General features: G+C 40.7%; 2 protein-coding genes across 4 annotated transcripts; one reads left to right on the forward strand and one right to left on the reverse strand.

Annotated features, from left to right (window-relative positions):
• Positions 1 to 2830: 2830 nt before the first annotated feature.
• supt7l (SPT7 like, STAGA complex subunit gamma) lies at positions 2831 to 8602 on the reverse strand. Of its 2 annotated transcripts, XM_085391240.1 has the most exons (5): positions 8507 to 8602; positions 6760 to 7230; positions 6205 to 6529; positions 5751 to 5988; positions 2832 to 5061 (listed from the first exon to the last, which is right to left on the reverse strand). In XM_085391240.1, exons 2-5 carry the CDS (start codon positions 7194 to 7196, stop codon positions 4766 to 4768), a joined length of 1296 nt encoding a protein of 431 aa, XP_085247366.1. In that variant the 5' UTR covers positions 7197 to 7230; positions 8507 to 8602; the 3' UTR covers positions 2832 to 4765. The 2 variants fall into 2 exon arrangements, with proteins under 2 accessions (XP_085247367.1, XP_085247366.1); XM_085391241.1 differs by lacking the exon at positions 8507 to 8602 and having other exon boundaries at positions 2831 to 5061; positions 6760 to 7226.
• Positions 8603 to 8791: 189 nt separating this feature from the next.
• slc4a1ap (solute carrier family 4 member 1 adaptor protein) lies at positions 8792 to 17417 on the forward strand. 2 transcript variants are annotated; one of them, XM_085391238.1, is made up of 14 exons: positions 8792 to 9560; positions 11297 to 11495; positions 11626 to 11754; positions 12114 to 12174; positions 12279 to 12418; positions 12500 to 12660; positions 13042 to 13111; positions 13185 to 13374; positions 13465 to 13555; positions 14686 to 14950; positions 15297 to 15395; positions 15858 to 15937; positions 16031 to 16100; positions 16624 to 17417. In XM_085391238.1, exons 1-14 carry the CDS (start codon positions 8808 to 8810, stop codon positions 16671 to 16673), a joined length of 2358 nt encoding a protein of 785 aa, XP_085247364.1. In that variant the 5' UTR covers positions 8792 to 8807; the 3' UTR covers positions 16674 to 17417. The 2 variants fall into 2 exon arrangements, with proteins under 2 accessions (XP_085247364.1, XP_085247365.1); XM_085391239.1 differs by having other exon boundaries at positions 13468 to 13555.
• Positions 17418 to 18485: the final 1068 nt, after the last annotated feature.

The raw sequence follows: 18485 nt of genomic DNA on the forward strand, positions 1-18485 counted from the left end.
TACAGAAGAATTTATTGATTCCATGTACAGCATAGGTTTATTTCCACTGATAACAAGACCGACCAGAATAACATCTCATTGTGCAACTCTATTAGATAATATATTTACAAATATAATAGAAGGAAAGATAAAAAGTGGGCTGTTAATCAATGATATAAGTGACCATTTACCAGTCTTTGCATCGTATAATTGCCATTATAAAGTGAACAACGATGGACATAAGATTATTTACAAAAGAATAAGAACAGAGAAGACCTTAAATTGTCTTAGAAATGAACTTTTAAAGCAAGATTGGAATATTGTGTATGAACAAACAGAAGTTAATAAAGCTTACGAAGGATTTTTAAGAACATTTAACACATTACTTGATAAAAACTGCCCAGTAATTGAAATCAATAGGAAACACAACTATGCAGGAAGACCATGGATGACAAAAGGACTACAAAATGCCAGCAAAAAAAAGAATACCTTATATCGAGAATTCATAAAAAAGAGAACAATAGAAACTGAAATGAAGTATAAAACTTACAAAAATAAATTAACTAATATAATGAGATCCTGTAAAAGAGAGTATTACATTAAAAGGTTAGAACACAATAAAGATAACACAAGAGATATATGGAATGTATTAAACAGAATAATCAAAAATGAATCAAGGAATAATGATTACCCTGGGTACTTTATAGAAGGGACAAGAAGTATTAATAACATGGAGGAGATAGTAAATGGCTTTAATGAATTCTTCGTAAACATAGGGCCAAAACTGGCAGAAGAAATAAAGGTTGATGGAATAGAAAGGGACACTGGTGAAAATATTGAAAGGAATAGTAGCTCAATGTTTTTAAGAGCAGTGGAAGAGAAAGAGATTTATGACATGGTTAGAGGACTTAAGAACAAAACCAGTACAGACTGGAATGATATTGATATGGTAACGGTAAAGACAGTTATTGATGGTATCGTAAAACCATTAAAATATATATTCAACTTGTCGTTTCAAAAAGGAGTTTTTCCACAAAAAATGAAAGTTGCTAAAGTTATTCCCATTTACAAAACCGGTGAAAGACATAATTTTACAAACTATAGACCAGTGTCAATACTCTCCCAGTTCTCTAAGATACTGGAAAAACTCTTCATAAAAAGATTTGACAGTTTTGTGGAAAAATATGAATTAATGACAGATAGTCAGTATGGGTTCAGAAACAACAGATCAACAGCTTTGGCACTGATAGATTTAATGGAAAAGATAACGGAATGTATGGATAATAAGAGGTATGCGCTCGGAGTTTTCTTAGATCTAAAGAAGGCGTTTGATACTGTTAATCATGAAATTCTATTAAAAAAACTGGAAAAGTACGGGTTTAGGGGAGTGGTTTTGGAATGGTTAAAAAGCTATGTAGGGAATAGGCAACAATATGTACAAATAAATGAATATAAATCTAATTTGATGGATATAGCTTGTGGAGTACCTCAAGGTTCAGTACTGGGTCCAAAAATGTTTATTATGTACTTAAATGATATCTGCAGAGTATCGGAGATTTTAAAGTTTGTAATATTTGCAGATGACACAAATATACTGTGTGCAGGTGGGGAATTGCCACAGGTTTTGGAAATGATCACACAGGAATTAACGATATTAAAGAAGTGGTTTGATATAAATAAATTATCATTGAATCTCGATAAAACCAAATTTATGTTGTTTGGAAACCAAAAGAAAAACATCGAAGTAGAAATATGTGTTGACAATGTATATTTAGAAAGAGTAAATGAAATAAAATTTCTTGGGGTGATCATTGACCACAAGCTCTGTTGGAAGCCACACATTACTTATGTTCGGGGGAAATTGGCACGGGGCATTGCCGTCCTGGGAAAAGCAAAGCATATGTTGGATCAGAAAGCACTGCACATTTTATACTGTGCTTTACTACTGCCATATATGAGCTACTGTGTAGAGGTCTGGGGAAACACATACAAAAGTAACACACAAACAATAACTATAATACAGAAAAGGGCCATTAGATTAATAAATAATGTAGGGTACAGGGACCATACAAATGCACTCTTTGTCAAAATGCAAGCTATTAAATTCCAAGACTTGGTGAAGCTTAAAACAGCGCAAATAATGTATAAAGTCAGAAATAAATTGCTTCCCAAAGAAATCTGTAAATTGTTCATAGAAAGAGAAGGTGGGTATAACTTAAGAGGGAAATGGAATTTAAAAATACAAAGTGCTAGAACAACTTTAAGAACTATGTCAATCTCAATTGCAGGAGTTAAATTATGGAACAGTCTAACAGAAGAAATAAAAGACAGTCAAAACATAAAACAGTTTAAAGTAAAATATAAAAACCTAATTTTAAATAAGTATAAGAATGAAGAAAACGGGGTTAACCCAGGACGGTAATGTTGCTGGAAATGGTGTTGCGGTTCTTTTTTGGTTGTTTTTTTGTTTTTTTGTTTTGTTTTGGTTTGTTGTTTTTCCATAACTTGTGTATCTGCAAATATACACATTCTGTATTTTTCATATGAAAGAAACTATACTGTGGTGGGGCTTGCTAATTTCTTGTTTTTGATTTATGTATGTTATGTTTTGTTTTACTTCATATGTTTATATGTTTCATATGTTGTTTGTTTAATTTAAGACAAAAAAAAATTAAATGAATGAGAGGTAAAACTTGAGGGGGTAGGGACAAATAAGTAAATACTTCAGCCTACTCCTTTTCAAACAAATAATGGAATGATATTTTGTAATGATTGTGAAGGCACATGTTTGAAATGTTTGAAATAAAAATGAACTGAACTGAACTGAACTGAACTGAACTTTTGATTTTTGGCTTCAGCCAAATGTGGTACTGTGCATTACGGCCAAAGTATAGAATCAAATGGGAGGCCATCTGTCTAAAAACTAAAGCTTGGCCAAAATTGACATGCAGCATGACAATGACCTAAACACAGCAGCAAATCTACAACAGAATGGCTGGAGGAGAAAGAAATTAAAGTGCTACAATGGCCCAGTCAAAGTCCAGACCTCAGGCTGACTAAAATACTGTCAGGATCCCAGAACGCTAATTAAGTTAATTTAAATGTAGCTTAATTTCCTTATCTGAATCATCGAGCATTTATCATGACTTTGGCAGGAATTTTAAAACCTGGTAACAACTAGATAATGTATGTCCTAATATGTAAAACCTTAGAATTTATAGAGGGTGTACTTGGTTTTGACCGTGACTGTAGCTTGCGGCTGTGACATGGAGAAATAGCATTGGAGTGTTATGTAACAGTTTGGACATATCACACTGATCAAACAAACTTGGATCCTGAAGAGGAGTTTTATCCTTGAAGGTCCCGGATAACAGAAAGAGCTAAAACAGCTATTCTCGGAATAAAGTGAGGGGCTGTTTCAAGGCACGGTGCTCGAGCAGTTTGATGTATGTGTCTAAGTACGAGGCCAATCCCAAAAGTAAGGCCTTCTATTTTTTTTATAAATACAAAAAACCGTTTATTTTCCATAATATTTAAATCATTTTAAAGTTTGAAGACTTATTTGTCTACATGCCATTTCGGTCGATGCATTGTTGTAGAAATTTTTGTAGGCAGTTTTACAATGCCCATGTCATACCTGCTCGCCGACGCCGCAGAATCGCCTTCCGAACAAATGTTCTTTCACCTTTGGGAACAGGTGGGAATCACTTGGTGCGAAGTCCGAACTGTAGGGTGGGTGGGTGATGAAGTTCCAAAGTTTTGCAGGAGAGCGACAGTTTGACGGACGACGTGTGGACGCGCGGGGTTGTGGAGAATGCTTGCACGCACAGTGCGCAACTGTGTTTGAGGAACGAAATTCTAATAGCTCCCTCATAAGTTGGAAGACTGTTTTGTGCAGTCAGACACATTCAACTGCAGAAAACAAATCAATCATCAATCAATAGATGCAGCTAATTGAATATCAATAGTTATGACCCCCATCAGGACCTACCTGAGGCACAGACAATTACCTGGCTAATTGTAAAAACCAAAGAGGACCACACAAAAGCAAAGCACATGTATTCAAACAGGCCTGCTCATTGAACATGCAAAATTATGCCTGGCCTAATTAATTTGCCATTAAGACTGGATTGATCTCGCCCTTCGCGATGCACACAACCAACCCATAATTGCCTCTGGTGTTGCATTCACAGGTTGGCCTCATTACCGAAACAGATGCTAATTCTGCGGAGCGGCTTCAGGTTGACAGGTGTGTGAGGTGTGTGCAGATCGTTCCACTCTGTCGGGCCAGGCGTAAAGTGAACCGAAGCAGGCAAAGTTGAGAACACATCATAATCGCATGCAGAGACATGCTCACGAGAACAAGGATTTTCTCTTTTTAGAGCATCTTTTAATGATAATGAATTTTAAATGGTAACAATTGGTGTGTAGGGAGCAAGAGTCTTAATGGCTCAGGAAAACAAACCCTGCAGCTGAATTATTTAGTTGTTCAACTAAACAATTTGTATTAGAGCTTCATAGTTTTTCCTTTTCCTCTGTTCATTAAGCTAACTGTTGACTAACTCCTTATAGATTTGTTTATGAAAAACACTCCATGACCAGAATTAGTGCAGCTGGTTCCCCAGAAGATGTTTATTCTTTTGGTGATTAACTCCATTAATATATTTAGTAAAAACAAAGAACTACAAAAGCCCCGCCTTCCACCATGAGTTCAGCGCTCTTGTCAGATTAACACTGGTGTGTTTCAGCACTTTGGCTCAGAGTCAATTTCTCTGCCAAAACAGCCTCACATCTTCTTTGTCCGTTTCTTGGGTCTCTGGTCAAAATCGTCAACCATCATGGAGTCGGGCGAATGGGAAGCATAGCTTCCATCAGATCCCACCCCTCCGGGTGAGGGCCCCATTACTCCTCCTGACTCACTCATGGTGGACATGGGCCCACCGTCCTCAAACACATCTCCGCCCAGGACCCCGTGGTGGTGGTGGTGATGATGATGGTGAGCCGAAGCTTGGCCTTCCTCGCCGTCCTGTGGCTCCACTTTTACCTGAGGCCACAGAGGGGAGTTGTTTGCCACACCTCCACCTTGGAAATGCATGAAACAAAGACGAATTAAGGAGCGAATTGGAATTTTTTTTTTAACCACTAAATGGGCAAATGGATTTAGTCACATTTATTTAAATAAACCTGCTGTAGCGAGAAACCTTGTCTTCAAGAGAAAGCTGAAGAAGCATGAGAGAAACCAGTTATGTATAACTTTTAAAATTACAGTCGATGCTTTGAAAACCTTAGTAAATGAAAATTACGACTAAACACAACAATCATTCGTTAAAGTATATGAATGTGGTTAATTCCATGCTGTCGCAGTTCTATAATATATATTAACTTCTCTTTGTGCTTGAAGTGACAATTAAGATTAATTAAGAATCCCCATTAATTAAGATTAATTTAAGAATTCCCATTACCAAACAAATAACATTGCTACAAACTACTATAAAGTTGCTAATGTTAAAAGGGAGTTCTTCCTCCCCACTATCTCAGAGTGCTTCTTATAGGGACTCATTAGGGTTCTCCCTCAAATATTGTCAAATCTTAGAACTGAGTTAAAGCTTACAGACAACACTGCAGTTGTAATTGAAAGAGGGTAATGCAACCACTGGGATCAGTAATGACCTGTTGTGGACACAAAGCATTTCAAACACTAAACTACTGAACTTGGAAATAACTACTAATCAGTCCGAGTGGTAGAAAACATTTGATTAGGATGATCTTACCTGAGGTATGAGGAGAATGATCTCCATCCAGCCCTGAAGCCAGCCTCTCAGCATTGGCACCAAGGACCCCCATTGGCAAAGCCTGGTCCCCGGAGGCCAAGTCAGCCTCAGGCTCCTCACTAACAGGGAAGGGAATGTCATTCATGGCCTCCACCTTGATCTTCGGGGACTTTGAGTCCTCAAGAGCTTTCTCTGGATTTACCAGTCGCTCGTATTCCTCTGATAGATCCTTACTGAGCTGTAGGAATAAGATATTTCTGTGGTAAAGTAGGAGTCTGGATGATGTAACTGTTAAGGGTTTTCTATGAAGTCATTCAGCTCTAATTCAATGTAGAAAAAACATACAGTTAAACAGCCAGAGATATGAAACAGATTAGTATAAGACTTTGGAGGATGACAAATTGATGTTGTCTCATGTATTTATTTTTAATTTCTATTTTCTTTCCAGCCTTACCTGCAGCATGTAGCTGTGATAGTCCTTGATCCTCACTTGCCAGAATCGCTGCAAGGTCAGGACGCTGCCAATTCCCACCTCATGGAACACCTGCTCCACCACATCTGGGAAGGGACTGGCTCCAAGTCGAGCCTCCCTGTCCACGGCCACCCGCAGCAGGCGGGTTAGACGCAGGTAATGCTCGTGGACCAGATCCGTGAGCGTCTCCAGGACGCTTTCCTGAGCAGATTCGAAGCCAGCATGGGCCAGGACAGTCGCTACAGACTGATACAGTAGCTGCCTACAGGAGGGCCAACTCAGTTCTGTGACCTGTTCGCCTTTACCTCTAAAAACAGAAGAAGGAAGGAGATAAAGAATCATTGTTGACTAAGATTTATATGAGAAATGTGGAATACACAGAAATTTGGGATTTAGAGTCCTTCAGTGTCTAAATCTATTACTTCCTTCTCCCATCAGCTGATCATGATGGGAGGTGGTCATTGATTTCCCATGAAATAAATTTTTATAGATATAGAGGTACTGATTTAGAAAAGAGGACTGCAATCTGAAACTTACTTGTAAAAGTCACTTTCAGGGTCGCTGTGGCGGAGCTGAAAGGGCTGTCGGGGGGCTTTGCTATCCACAGGTAGCAGGTCATCTGGCATAACAGGTGGGGTGGGAGGGCATAACGGCAGGTTGGTATCAGCCTCGTCCAGCTTGCTGCCACCCTCGGAGGATGTTGAGCTCTGACCCTGAGATTGGGCTTGGGCTGCTGCCAGAAGACCTCGGAGACGGCGAACGTGCTGGCACAGCTGCACTGTGTGGATGGTGAGGCTGCACGGCTCAGAGGGGATATCAAGCATTGTGGTGGGCCGTGGCCGCTGTGCAGAGGGCTGGTGCAAGGGAGGGTCCTGCATCTCCACGGATCGAAACTCACGCTGGAGCAAGTCAAAGGAACTGCGACTGGGAGGAGCCCCCGCAGGCCCCGGGATCTCACCCCAGTAACGCATCATGACCACACAAGGAGAATATAGACTGCAGTTGAGACTAAAACAGAAAGGGGTATAGAAAATGTGAATAAGTTTTGAAAACATCAAGGCAACTATTGTTCATATTAATTTGTTCAGTATGAAACTGATTTTGTTTTAAATTCAAGCAATTTTATTCTTTGTTTTCCTGCATTACTGTCTGGTTTGGCTTTAAACCATGCATTAAAATGTGATTATTTCACTGAACAAAGTGTGCAGCTGCCAAAGGAACACACAGAGCTTTGCTGAATCAAAGCTACCCTTTTGTCAGGTATTTAGTTAAGGCAATGAGCCTCTCTTAACATAATTAACAGTAAACCTATAAGTATTTTAGGCTCGCATAAATTAAAACCTACTGTACAAAACAAATGATTGTCATCTTTTTCTGTTAAAACTCTTGTGATTTAGTTTGCTGGGACTTCAAAGCCTCTTTAGAGAGGGACCAAAACTGTTTTATTTCTCACCCTAACAGAAGTCTGTGAAGCTTCCTGCTATTTCTTGCAATGTTACAAGCATATGTGTAATTTAAACCCCACTGTAAAATGTAAATAAATAAAAATAAAGTTAGTTATTTACAAGAAAACCACTTGAACAATTCAATTTACGTTATCCTGATCCACTCTGCACCACCAGTATTGCAATTAATTTAAATATTCTGCGAGGCCAATCACCCTCAATAATGTCCAGCTTTCGGGTTGTACTTAAATGCCTCTTGACAAAAAGGTCTCTAAATAAAACCGAGTCGTTAAATGTATACGACTCCGGTTAATTTTAGAGCAAATTACGCCAAATGTTGATCACAGGCGAACAAGTTGTGAAATACTGGTTTTGTGAAAAGCTGAAAACGCTAACACAACATTTAAAAGATCTGTTACAACTACATTGTTATCTCATGATCACTTTTCGTACATTTGACATACTTTAAGGGCAACATTTATGATAAACCAAGACAGCGTGGCTAGCAGCCTCTCCAAACTTAATAACTGATGAAAGAGCGGCAGGATACATGTCTATTCGCTATGCTTTTATATCCCGAAAAGAAGATCAAACTGCATTGGTTCCTTTAAAGTCTGAAGTCTATGATTAACAAAACCAGATGTTTTTCGAATGACAGAAAAACGCAAAATGTCTGTTGTCTGGCTGGAGTATAAAGCTGGGTTCCAGGACCTTTGCGGTTTGAGTTACTGATGCACTCGTTTATTTTAACTCAACGCCGAGCTACATATTTTAATGCATCACGGGCATGTTTATTAATGTAAATGAGGTTTAAAAAAAAAAAAACACATTGCTGTTACCCTGGGATGGAGGAAACGTCTGCTGTTGATTGAATGTTGAAGAAAGCTTAACGGGAAACTAAGGGTTTTCGTCCTTGGAGGAAAAGAACTCGGGTAAATAGCTATGTTGAATGTTTAGTTCCACAACAAAAAGTTCGTTTTGAATTGTACAAATTAAAAAATATATTCATGTAATGTGGGACTGTTTAAGAATTTATAATATCCGACGGCTTTCCTTCGATTTACATAATTTATCAGATGTAGTTGTAAATTTTTAAAGGTTAAAGTACCCGGCCAAGTTTGAGAGCTGCACCAAATAAACATGGCTGCCTCCCCGCCAGCAGCAGACGTGATGGACACAGGCGACGAAATGAACTCTGTAATGGACTCTAATGAGCGTTTGGCACCAGAAAATGGAGAGGAAGCCGGAGAGAAAGACTCGGGTAAAACTAAACAACCAGAAGCGGAGGAGCCTTTCAAGAAACCGGCTCTTTTTGCGGCGCCTAGCTTCACCGCAAAACGCACCAACGTCACTGCTCCGTCCAAACCCATCACAGAAAATAAAGCTGATGGCGAAAGCAAAACCTCTGAAAAAGGCCAAGAAAAGGACAAAAAGTCCGAAAAGGACAAAACCAAACCAGAAGCTAAACCTCGAGCGCTCACTACTAAAGCCCCCCAAGTTGGCAAATTACCCCCTCTCCCTTACACAGAGCCTCCCTGGGGTGGCACTGCTTCGGATACCCCGTACGCTCTTGAAATCCTAAAAAATGGCACCATAGTGGATCAGGTGCCATTAGTGGACAAGAGCTACTTTGTGGTTGGACGTTTACCTGTGTGCGATCTCTCCCTGGAGCACCCCTCGATCTCCAGGTACCACGCAGTGATTCAATACCGTGGAGAGGCCGGGGAGGACGCGGGCTGCATGGGAGAAGAGAAGGGCTTCTACATCTACGACTTGAGCAGCACGCACGGCACTGTGGTGAACAAGAACAAGATCCCACCGAAAACTTACATCAGAGTCCGCGTGGGGCACGTGTTGAAGTTTGGAGGAAGCACGAGGCTTTTTATCCTGCAGGTAATGTCTGTTGTGGTGATAAACGATGACAGGGAGGGTCTCTAAAAGGTCTTGATTTTAGCTGTTTGACACAGTGCTAATCTTGCCTGGTTGGGCTGATCAAGTTCTCTTATGGGTTCCTTGCAGCTACACAAAAATGTTTCTCTGTAGAATAAACACTAATTCAGTTAATCATGCCTGTGCATTATTAAACAGCTTTGAATGATAATTTTTATGCTTTACTCTTGGACTCTTCTAGTGTAACTTTGCGTGGTTCACACTTCAAAATAATCCAAATTTTTCCCATACTGGGCCTTTGTGCTGCTCCCTGGTTCATCCTCTGTTTGCAGTATGCAGTTTTAGCTTCTCACTCATTAAGGAAATTGTATTGTGATTGGCTATGGCATTTAAGCAGAACATTTGAGCAGCAGATGGGTGCGGCTTCTGTGTGCCTAAGTATAACTATGGCATCATACAGATTAAAGTGTTGGGGAAAACTGTAAGAAATGCCATGTTTAGAGCTTTCAGCTTACACAAATTATCTACACACTAGCATTTCAGTCTTTGGCCACATTTAACATGATAAGCCACAACTGAAACAGGATATATATGACGGAAAATACAAAAAAGACAAGAGGTCTACTTTAATATAGAGGCAATATTCTTCATATGTACCAGCAGTATGATAGTTACTTTAAAAAAGGCAGAATAACGTGGCTGCTATTTGCCACAATATATAATAATACTTAGTAAGTGGTGTGAAAACACTACTTGTCATACCACCATATGTTACTCTACAGGTACCACACACATCAGTTACCGCAAGCATCTTTTACCGCATCATTCTTTACTTTTAGAAGGTTACATCAGCGTGTATCTGACATGATACAAGAAAGATATTAAGCTGTTAACCAATTAATCATTAAAAATATATTATCCATCATATAAAGCACTCCCAGATTGTGAGTGCAGTTTTTAGCCAGCCTTTTACATCAGGGATGTTTTGGGTGCATAAATTTGGAAAAGGCATTCAACTTCATACCTCAGGGCAGTCCTTTGGTCAATGTTTTCGGAGCATGACCCTTTATTATGAGTTATTCAGTCCCTGTACTACTGCATGTACACCTGGTTAGCATTGACTGCACTAAGTTAGACTCATGAGAGTCCCAGGGCTGCACTTTATCAATGATTCTTTCCATAACTCTTATGGACTTAATTTTTAAATACAGCCAGAAGGTGGAGGGTGGCTGGTGGCCTTAGAATCACAACTTTCCTTTTGTGAATGATGTCTGCTGGCTTTACCGAGCAGTGAAATCCAGATTGTGCTGGGTATGATAAGTTCAGTTATCTTGGGGTCTTTCTACACTGGCAAGAGATGGGATGAGAGAATAGACTGGTGCTGCTCAACATCAAAAAGAGCCAAAAGACGTGTAAAGCTGCTCCTGTATGTGTGCTTGCTGAGGTGTTTCTGGGCATGTCCATTTGGGAGGCGATTCAGGACAGACTAGAGAGAACATTTCTTTTAACTGGCTTGAAATGCCATGCTGTGTTTCTAGAAGAGCTGGGAGAGAGAAGCTTGTGTGTTATGCAAAGAAAAAGAATCATCCATCAATCAAAATTACAAACATTCAGTACTGTAACTGATTTCTTCTTCATGTACCAGAAAAATGTTTTATGCATGTAAGATTTTCAGGTGTGAAGGGATATATTTTAAAAAGAGTAACATTTGAGTGTTGAGCTTCATTTTCTTTTTGCAGGGTCCAGAGTTTGATGAGGAAGACGAGTCTGAACTGACAGTGACAGAGTTGAGGGAAAAAGCTCGCAAACAGAAGGAAGAGCTGGAGAGGAGGATGATGGGAGATGGTTCTGATGAGGAAAAAGAAGAAAAGGAGGAGGATGAAAACAGGGACGATGGCAGAGTGTCAAATGAAGACTCTGGCTGTTCGTGGGGAATGGGTGAGTGTGTCACTGCTGTTGCTGGATGAAGCTGGAGTGTGTTACGTGTCATTTGGTTTGATACATGATTTCAGTGTTTTGGGTCTTTCTCTTACCTTTCACATTACCTCTGCACAAATCCTCCCTGCAGTCGAAGAAGCAGCTCCAGAGGAAGACGAGAACGAGGAAAACCCCTTTTCAACAGAATTCCACGAAGACCAGGAAGCAGCCTACCTGAAGGACCCCAAGAAGGCTTTGCAGGGCTTTTATGACAGAGAAGGTGAGAAGAAGTATTGCAGGGCATTAAAAGACTGAAATTAAAATCAAGGAAATTAAGGTCTGTACGTATTTGCTGGAAAAAAAATCAGTTACTCCAAAAGGTCGAGGGTTATTTTGGGCAAGTTGGCCTAAGATAGTTAAAAACCATACATCAAAATGAAGGGTCCAAATTCTTTGTTTTTTATGACCAACAGCTGAAAATCCAAAAGAAACTTTACTGTCTCATGAGATTAAAGAATGGTTAAATACTCTCAGTTGTAGAGGTTAAAGAATATACTAACTAGCAGTTAACTAGAACTCACAGACAGCAGATTCTGCTTTTTTTTTTTTTCACTGAACTTCTTTGCTTGTCTTCTGTAGGGGAGGAGCTGGAGTTTGAGTATGAGGACAAGAACCACGGCACCTGGCTTTGTAGAATAAAGTAAGGGGAATAAATTCTTTTGTTTTTTTTCCAGGCAGGCTGTGAAGTGTTTATCGAGCTGTATGTGCTGACTGTTAATTTTTTTTTTTTTTTTAAAAAAACAGGCTGCCGGTGGACGACGCTATGGGTCGTCAGCTGGTTGCAGAGGTGACCCACACAGGAAAGAAGAAAGAAGCTGCCATCCAGTGCTGTCTTGAGGCGTGTCGCATGCTGGAAGCCAGAGGGCTGCTGCGCCAGGAAGCAGGTTTGTGTGCTCAGTCCCGTGTTGAGAGGACTGGAAGTTGTGTTGGAAAATTCATTAAGAGTTTCTGCATCTGATTTTCAGTGTCCCGTAAGCGCAAGAAGAAGAACTGGGAAGACGATGACTACTATGACAGCGATGATGACACCTTCCTGGATAGAACCGGCACAGTGGAGAGGAAAAGGCAGGAACGAATGAAGAAAGCGGGAAAGCTCGAGGAGCGGCCCGAGACCTATGACTCACTGGTAAACATCTGCATAGTTTTATAAATGACAGGAGCGTAAAAACAACAGACAACAGTGAGAGCATCAACTGGGTACTGTCTTTCAGGCTGTTTTCTGAAAGTTTTAAGGGCTCCACTGTCTGTAAGGGGACCTATTCTGTAAATTTCCAGCTCCATATTTATATGCTGGGCCATGGTGCCGCCCCTCAGTTCATCCTGTCTAACTTCAAAGAAGTTTACTCATGTAGTATGTCCAGGACTTGTCTGTCCGCAAACTGAGAAGGAGATTTTATACCTGACAGACAAATCAAGAGCATTTAAAGCATCATCAGCCATTAAAACACATCTAAAGAAAGAAGCGATTTTCTGCACGTGTCCATAACTGTTGATTATTTTTCTGTAGGTGGCCAAACTGGAAGAGGTGGAGAAGGAGTTGGCAGAGACTCAGAAAAAGCTCAGTGCTGGAAAAGGAGGTGAGCTGTGATCACCTGTTCACACTTCTACAGACTTTAAAAGGTCCAGTCTGTAACTTTTCACTCCTATCAGAGTCTTTGACGTCATCGACTGAGGACTCGCTGGAGGCCTTCATGACCGCAGTGAAAAGCGAGGTAGCGATGGACGCGGTGGAGCGCAGGAAGCTTCACGTGCACATGGCCGACTTGCGGAAAGATGCTCAGAGGCTCCGCAAACTGGTTGAACTCACGAGGCCGGCGCAGATGCCCTCCTTGCTGCCCGGGTCAGACAAAGCAGCAGTTTTTAACCTAAAAGTTATCCTATGAATGTGTCAGATTGAAGTTGATATTTTTGATCTGTCTTGATTTGATAGCAGCTCAGAGCAGAAGTCGAAAAAGACCCTGCCGATGTTTGGAGCCATGAAGGGAGGGAGCAAATTCAAACTGAAAACTGGTACTATTGGGGTATGTGCTTTTTGACATGCTTGCATTTCCACTGAAGTTGGTGCTTTTAAGTTGTAACTTTATGCATGATATGATTTCTTCAAATACTCCCCTACCAACTGTGACTTTTAAATGTATTATATGTAAGACCTGCATTAACTGTGCATCCTTCGTACTCAAGGTTCTGATCAGATAGAAATAAGTTAATATAAGTCAAGGGTTTCCTGCATAAATTGAGCCTTTTAGGGTGACTACATATGAAGTCTGGGTTAATAAAAATGTCTAACATAATAACTGCACAATTACTAAAAAGCTTGATAGCTAGCCAGATGGCGTAGCAGACTTGGGAAAGGCCTTGCGCTGTAGTAAAAATAAATGAAGGATAAAGAAAAGAGAGCACTAAGCAAGGAGCTCATTGTTGTGCCTGTACTGGGCTTTTACTGTGGGCCAGGCTCACGTTACTCTGCCCATGCAGCAACAGCAAATCATGGGAGGCAAAGGTAACTGCAATGGTGCAGGGTTCTTGTAAGGGATTTCACTTATTTGGTTCTTGTTATTGTTTTTTTTGGTCACTGCCCTTCTCCTTATTTCCCAAATTGTACATTCTCCCCACGAGAATGAGAGCCAAGCACAGGTGGTGAGGAAGAGACTGTCAGACTTTGTCCTTTACTATCTTAAATAACTGATACAACATGAATAAAAAGGACCAGTGGCTTTAAGAGTCCTCCTCTCACCTTGGCTTTTACAGTACAGCTGTTAGTTACACCTCTTTTATATCTGAAGATAAAAACACTGTTACAAAATTGAAAATGACAAACTTTAGTGCATCATTAGGAACTGATACATCCTTCAGCATGGCATTGTGAGAGCGACATCCAGGCCACAGGCAGTAGGATGGAGGATGAAGGAGAGGAGGCGGCACCTCTGCCTGCTTTCCTTGTTTCCATTTCCTGCTTTATTATGATAATTGCTTTTCCTTGTATTGTATGTCACCCTCCCTTAAGTTGTGGCCTTTATCTTCCTACTAACAGAGCTCAGTTGTTTGTTTGTGTGGTTTGTTTTATTTAAATTTTTTGTACTTAATAAAATACTGTGACGCTAATTTTAGGTCATAGCACCCAGCACTAACTGCATTGTCTTTTCTCTTGCAGAAGTTGCCTCCTAAGCGGCCTAACCTGCCTGCTGAGCTCTTCAACATGAAAGAACTTCCACCTGATGGGGAAGAAGAGGAGGAGGAGGAGGAGGAAGAAGAAGAAGAAAAAGCACAAGAAGAAGGGGAGGCAGTGGCAGACAAAAGTGAGGATAATGATGAACTACCTGGTAAACGTATTGCTGAGTCCGGCGTATCGACGTCTAAAGAATCATCTCCCTCTGAGAATAAAAGAGATCAACTCAAAGTCTCAGAACACCTGAAAGGTAAAAGCACAAAAACATGCAGAATGCCTTTTTTTTTTTTTTTTTTTTTTTATTATTATGTTCATGCATTTAATTTAAATTTTTCTTTAAGCCACTGGATGGCAGTAAATCTGCAATGCATGCTGCTGTCATACTGTAACGCCTCCTCGTACATATAAACAGATTAAATATGTCGCAGTGAAATGCTTAGATCTCCTTCTTTCATGTTCTATTTTTTGCACTTTAGGTACAAAGTCAAGTAATATCTGTGCCTGTGGCTCGTATTTAAAGTCTTAACAGGATGTGCTGAATCGTGCGTGTCCTCATTATTACACACTTTATTTCTGTTTTCATGCCTTCACGTCAGATCAAAGCCACAAACAGCAGAGGAGGAGCGGGGAGTCTGAAGCAGCGGAGCAGGTTCCCGAGCATAGCAGCAACAAGCCGGTGGCCCTTTTGAGTCCAGGTGTCGTGTTTTATTGCTGTAAAATATTTCTCTGTACTCTCTCTTAGATGTAGTGTTAAATCTTCTTTCCCCACTGGCATTCAGTAAAAAACAAAAAAAGATTACCACAACCTTTATAACACATAAATGTCCTTTTTCTGAATTTGAACTTTATTGCTAAGACTTTGAGTGACCTTTGCAAGAGTCGAGGTGGAGGAATGCAGTGAACAGTACATTTGCAGAATGACTGAAACTAGCCCACTTTCAGTCATTGATCTAATGTACTGTTTATAAGATTGGGGAAACCTGCAGTCAGCTGAGACTGAAGAAGTCACTTGGATGAGTGACGAAACGATTCTCCAACTGAGAACGCTACGTCCAGATGAACAGAATCAACCTTTTGGGATTTACTTACCTGGATGATGAGCATGCATCAAGTACTTGGTGCTCCACCACTAATTTACATTACCTGCATATCCCCAGAGTCCAAATCCAAAGGTGCCGGCGAGCCAGCGACAGACCCCAGCCCCAAGAAGAAAAAGAGAGTGATGGGCCCCGGCAGGGTAGGCCCATACTCACAGCAGTAAATGTATACCTGTACAGTTTATTGCCACATGAATGCATAAAGCGAATTTCCTCGTCATGTGTCTCCACAGCCTCCTGTGCAGCTGTCAGCACAGTATCCACAAGACGACCCCGATTATTCTGTGTGGGTGCCTCCTGCAGGTAAACCTCCCGAGCTGTGTGACTGACGTTCAGCTGATCACTTCCCTGCATCACACTCAATCTTGTTAAGCAGCAGGAACAGTAGCGGTTAGGTTAACCCTGCTGTTGTTTTAAGAGATAGAATTACAGCAGTTCTTTTGACTCGCTGACACCGGCGGGGTTGCATATTTCCTCTGCTTGAATGAAGAAAGGCCCAAATATTTTCCTGACCAAAGGAATCAAACAGGCTTTCATGGTACATTTGCACAGCTGAAATAGCTGCAACATTTTCATTGTTTGCTGAGGAATGCAGATCAAAGTCACAATTAAGGGATAAGATAAGCTTGAATTGCATAAACTTCCAGATTGAGCTTTTATTTTAGGTCAGATTTAACTGCACTGCTCCGATTAGGTTAATGATGAGGTATGCAAACGCATGTGATACTCCTGTTGCCCAGTTTGACAAGAATTTGCTTTTTAGTTTCTATGCGTGAGGAGGAGGATGCACCTTTTGTGTTTACTCGTGTCTTTTCTTCACTTGTAGGTCAGACTGGAGATGGACGCACACACCTAAATGACAAGTATGGCTACTGAGGGGGAAACGTAACAGAGCTCTTCTGTTTCTACGCGAGATAATACCTGCAGTACAAAGCCTCCAGTCTCCTTAGCCATGACCATTAACCCCCTCCAGCCCAGCCCAACCACTGTTTAACAACACAGAAGCCTGTAACAGAGCAGGACGGGCTGAGACAGTAATGCTGCACGTTTTTACTTCTCTCTCTAGGAGATTATTCGAAACAGCACACCATTTGGGTTCACATTAAACAAGCAGAGTGCCAGCACACTGGGCAGCCAGTGTGCTGGCACTCTTCCCCACTCATAATAATGGAGTTGGGTAGCACTTGAATTTTTTACTTTTTAAAGAAAAAAAATTAAAAGGAAAGGTGGGAAATTTCAATTGAATTCTATAACATCTGAGCAGAAAATATGAGGAGACAGAGCAAGAGCAGCAACTGATCCAAATTCAGCTTTCTAGTCTTTGGCTGCTCCTCTTGCAGTTAAATCCACCTGACATCCAATCTGTATCCCTCCCCTGTTTGGCTTCAGTCGCTTGCTGGCATAACCTTTTTTTTCCTCCTCCAAAGGAGTGTGTGTAGCAGGGAGGGAGAAAGAGGGAGAGCATTGGAGCAGCTTTTCTGACCATCTGGACACTTGGATGGCTTACTGGATGAAACGCAAGCTGATAATGACTCAAGCTAAGTGGAGTGTGTGTGTGTGTCTGTATCCATTCAGACACACACACAGAGCCCAACCTTCTCAAAGTTCTTTTTTTTTTTTTTAAACAAGATTGCCTTTATGAGCGAGTTAGCGGTTGGTGTGTGTTTGCCCGGAGCAGGATTCCTCGCTTTGCAAAATCCCACTCATTGCTGTTCTCTTGGTTTCCTGCCAGACTTTCCACCCTCTTTCCTGTTGTCTTTGCTCCAAACACAAGTTAATAAACTGTATTTTGTTACATAAATGTATAATAAAATTGTCTGTACATAACCTCAGAGCTACTCTGTTTGTTTATTGCTTTAGGATTATCTGAAACTTTCCCTCTCTGGGGCTCCACTTCTCACCGAAGCCGGTTTTGACGTCAGACTTTCTTTTTCTCCCTTTCAAGCTCCCTCTCTCACACACAAAGAGCGTTTCTCTGGCTGCGATTGAGTACAAAGAGGCTTCTGGTCTTGGCTGTAGGTCTTTGCAGTGACCTACTAATCAGCCGATGGATTCCTGAAACACAGGGAGACCCTTCTCAGGCACAGACAGCATGATGAAACATAAGCTTGAACACAGGCAAAAGAACAGGAAAAAGTAGCAGATTAATAAATTTTTGGATTTTCTTTTGTCCTGTCAAATTCTAGCAATCTAAAACCATCATTTGAGAAAAGCCCTAGAATCATCAACAAGGATTTCTGCTGAATACAGTGCCTTATGTTTTGTTCGGTGGTGGTTTTATATAAGCAACAACTTCCTGGATTTTGTTTTTGCTGCCAGAGAGCACCTGTCAGATCAGCCTTCAGAACCAGTTGGCACTTCCTTCCTTAGAGGTAAACTGAAGTTTGGGGTTGACAGCTGGCCAGGAGGCAGTGAACATAAAGTGGTAGAAGATAAATATTTAAATAAATTTTTAACTTTTGCAGAAATCAAACTGAAAAAAATTATTATAATAATAATAATAATAATGTGGCTGAGCAATTTGTCCTGGGTGTAATTTTAGGTAAGGTGGGGATTTGTCTCTACCTCTTTACATTTCACCTAAACCAAGAGTCTTCCATCAGCAGAAAATATTTTACTGGGGTTTTTTCCCTCCCATTTTCCAGGTGTTGCACAGAGGAGAGCTGGTATGCAATTCACTTGTGAGCT

Source organism: Rhamphochromis longiceps, linkage group LG19 (genome assembly GCF_057381845.1).
Source record: "Rhamphochromis longiceps isolate RC_006_pf linkage group LG19, R_longiceps_female_GT1.1, whole genome shotgun sequence".
NCBI classification, from domain to species: domain Eukaryota; kingdom Metazoa; phylum Chordata; class Actinopteri; order Cichliformes; family Cichlidae; genus Rhamphochromis; species Rhamphochromis longiceps.

Coding starts and splice junctions, on each gene's coding strand:
- slc4a1ap (XM_085391238.1), top strand. CDS start 8,808: ATGGCTGCCTCCCCGCCAGCAGCAGACGTGATGGACACAGGCGACGAA. Junction 11,496..11,625: donor TGGCTGTTCGTGGGGAATGG/GTGAGTGTGTCA, acceptor TCCTCCCTGCAG/TCGAAGAAGCAGCTCCAGAG. Junction 15,396..15,857: donor GGTGGCCCTTTTGAGTCCAG/GTGTCGTGTTTT, acceptor GCATATCCCCAG/AGTCCAAATCCAAAGGTGCC.
- supt7l (XM_085391241.1), bottom strand. CDS start 7,196: ATGATGCGTTACTGGGGTGAGATCCCGGGGCCTGCGGGGGCTCCTCCC. Junction 6,530..6,759: donor CCTGAAAGTGACTTTTACAA/GTAAGTTTCAGA, acceptor TTCTGTTTTTAG/AGGTAAAGGCGAACAGGTCA. Junction 5,989..6,204: donor ATCACAGCTACATGCTGCAG/GTAAGGCTGGAA, acceptor TTATTCCTACAG/CTCAGTAAGGATCTATCAGA.